Source organism: Pongo pygmaeus, chromosome 11 (genome assembly GCF_028885625.2).
Source record: "Pongo pygmaeus isolate AG05252 chromosome 11, NHGRI_mPonPyg2-v2.0_pri, whole genome shotgun sequence".
In the NCBI taxonomy this organism is placed as follows: domain Eukaryota; kingdom Metazoa; phylum Chordata; class Mammalia; order Primates; family Hominidae; genus Pongo; species Pongo pygmaeus.
This window is the reverse complement of record NC_072384.2, coordinates 137,143,827-137,145,959: the sequence shown is the minus strand read 5'-3', so window position 1 is coordinate 137,145,959 and position 2,133 is coordinate 137,143,827. Positions and strand designations below refer to the sequence as shown.

The 2,133-nt window shown below is 39.1% G+C and overlaps 1 protein-coding gene across 1 annotated transcript; it reads left to right on the top strand.

Moving 5' to 3' along the window:
- Positions 1-226: 226 nt before the first annotated feature.
- On the top strand, positions 227-1,729 carry LOC129031959 (fasciculation and elongation protein zeta-2-like). Its single transcript, XM_054478831.1, is given in 2 exon segments — positions 227-299; positions 302-1,729. Coding segments are annotated over 2 exon segments (870 nt in total). The 3' UTR covers positions 1,099-1,729.
- Positions 1,730-2,133: the final 404 nt, after the last annotated feature.

The window sequence follows — 2,133 nt, the reverse complement described above, 5'->3', positions numbered from 1 at the left end:
AATGCGGAAGATATGTCTAATTGCAATTCCAGAAGGAAAGACTTCAGAGAATGGGATGACACAACAATCAGGGGAAGTCGCTCCTCTGAGTTTTCCAGAATTGATGAAAGACACAAATCCTCAGATTCAGGAAGCACAACAAATCTCAGGCAGAAGGCATTGGAAGAGCTATCACCCAGATACACTGTAAAAAAAAATGCATGAAAGATAACAGGGAGGGGCGGCGATGGCGGCGGACGGGGACTGGCAGGATTTCTATGAGTTCCAGGAGCCGGCCCGGAGCCTCCTGGACCAGGAGAACTGATTTGGAATGCCCTGACAGATAATTATGGGAATGTGATGCCTGTAGACTGGAAGTCATCGCATACTAGGACCTTGCACTTGCTTACTCTGAACCTCTCAGAAAAAGGGGTAAGTGACAGTTTGCTCTTTGATACGTCAGATGATGAAGAGCTGAGAGAACAGCTGGATATGCACTCAATCATCGTCTCCTGTGTTAATGATGAACCCCTCTTCACGGCAGACCAGGTTATTGAAGAAATTGAAGAAATGATGCAGGAATCACCGGACCCAGAAGATGATGTAACCCCTACACAGTCAGATCGGCTTTCAATGCTTTCCCAGGAAATTCAAACTCTTAAGAGGTCTAGTACCGGCAGTTACGAAGAGAGAGTGAAAAGGCTGTCAGTGTCTGAGTTAAATGAAATCCTGGAAGAAATTGAGACTGCCATTAAGGAGTACTCTGAGGAGCTGGTGCAGCAGTTGGCTTTACGAGATGAACTGGAGTTTGAAAAGGAAGTGAAAAACAGCTTTATTTCTGTTCTTATTGAAGTGCAAAACAAACAGAAAGAGCACAAAGAAACAGCAAAAAAGAAAAAGAAACTAAAAAATGGCAGCTCTCAGAATGGGAAGAATGAGAGAAGTCATATGCCCGGCACATATTTGACTACAGTCATTCCTTATGAGAAAAAAAATGGACCACCGTCTGTTGAAGATCTTCAAATATTAACAAAAATTCTTTGTGCCATGAAGGAGGACAGTGAAAAAGTTCCGAGCTTGTTAACTGATTATATTCTGAAAGTTCTGTGTCCTACATAGAGCAGCAACTTTATCTGCGGTGGGCTCCAAGCTAGATTTCCTACAGCATTATTCTGAAAGCTGGCTACCGTTACCCTTCTTGCTATTGGAAACTCAGCACATTTGAACTTGGGTTTGATTCAGTATTAACAGATCTTGACTACACTAATTCTTTATATTATAGAACCAACGGAAATATGGGCACTATTTTGAATTCTAGAGATGGTTTTTGTTAAATCTACTAATAAACTGTTCTCTTAGTAGACTGAGAGAGAGTAATATTAATTGTGCATGTGCAGTTCTATTTCTCATTAACTGACAGTATGCCCATTTGTGTTTACGGCTTTCTTATCTGAACTGCACTGATGAGCTAGATTAAAGGCTTGGGAGATTTCTACTATGAATTCAGTGACGGCAACAACCAACACTGTGTTTTGTGAGAATTGTCAGTATAACTATTACCTGCCAGTATTGTTCAGAGAGACTGAAACAGAATAAACTTGGGCTGTTCTTGAAGAAGCAAAACCAAATATGCATTACTTTGGTTTAATACTTTAACATTGAAACTGTTGGTGATGATGGATTTTGTAGCTTGCTGCTTGTTTCACCATTGGTCAAATTTTAACCATTAAATTGCCATTCACTTTTAGAATCTTGTATTGTTTAACTTTTGATTTTCAAATGTTCTGCTTCATGTGTCTGTGAAGAATTGTACTTTAAAAGTTTGTGTCCTCTGAGGTGCTTGAGAAAGTGTACACTGCAGAACTGCCCATTCTCATTACTGTGTCATATTTTATTCATACCTGTGTGTTTTTCTTAAGTATGAATTCTAGATACAGCTACTTATGGATTCATCAGTATCATGAGCACTTTTGCTGGTGCCAATCAAATCAACGGCATTTAATAAATTTTTTAAGAAGTAAAAAACAAAAAAAAAAAAAAAAAAAAAAAAAGATAACAGGGAAGATCTTAAAAGCAGCCTGGAGAAAAGGCAGACTGCACAAAGAATGGGCAATTAGATTGAAATATGACTTTTCAGCTGCAAAAATGGAAGCT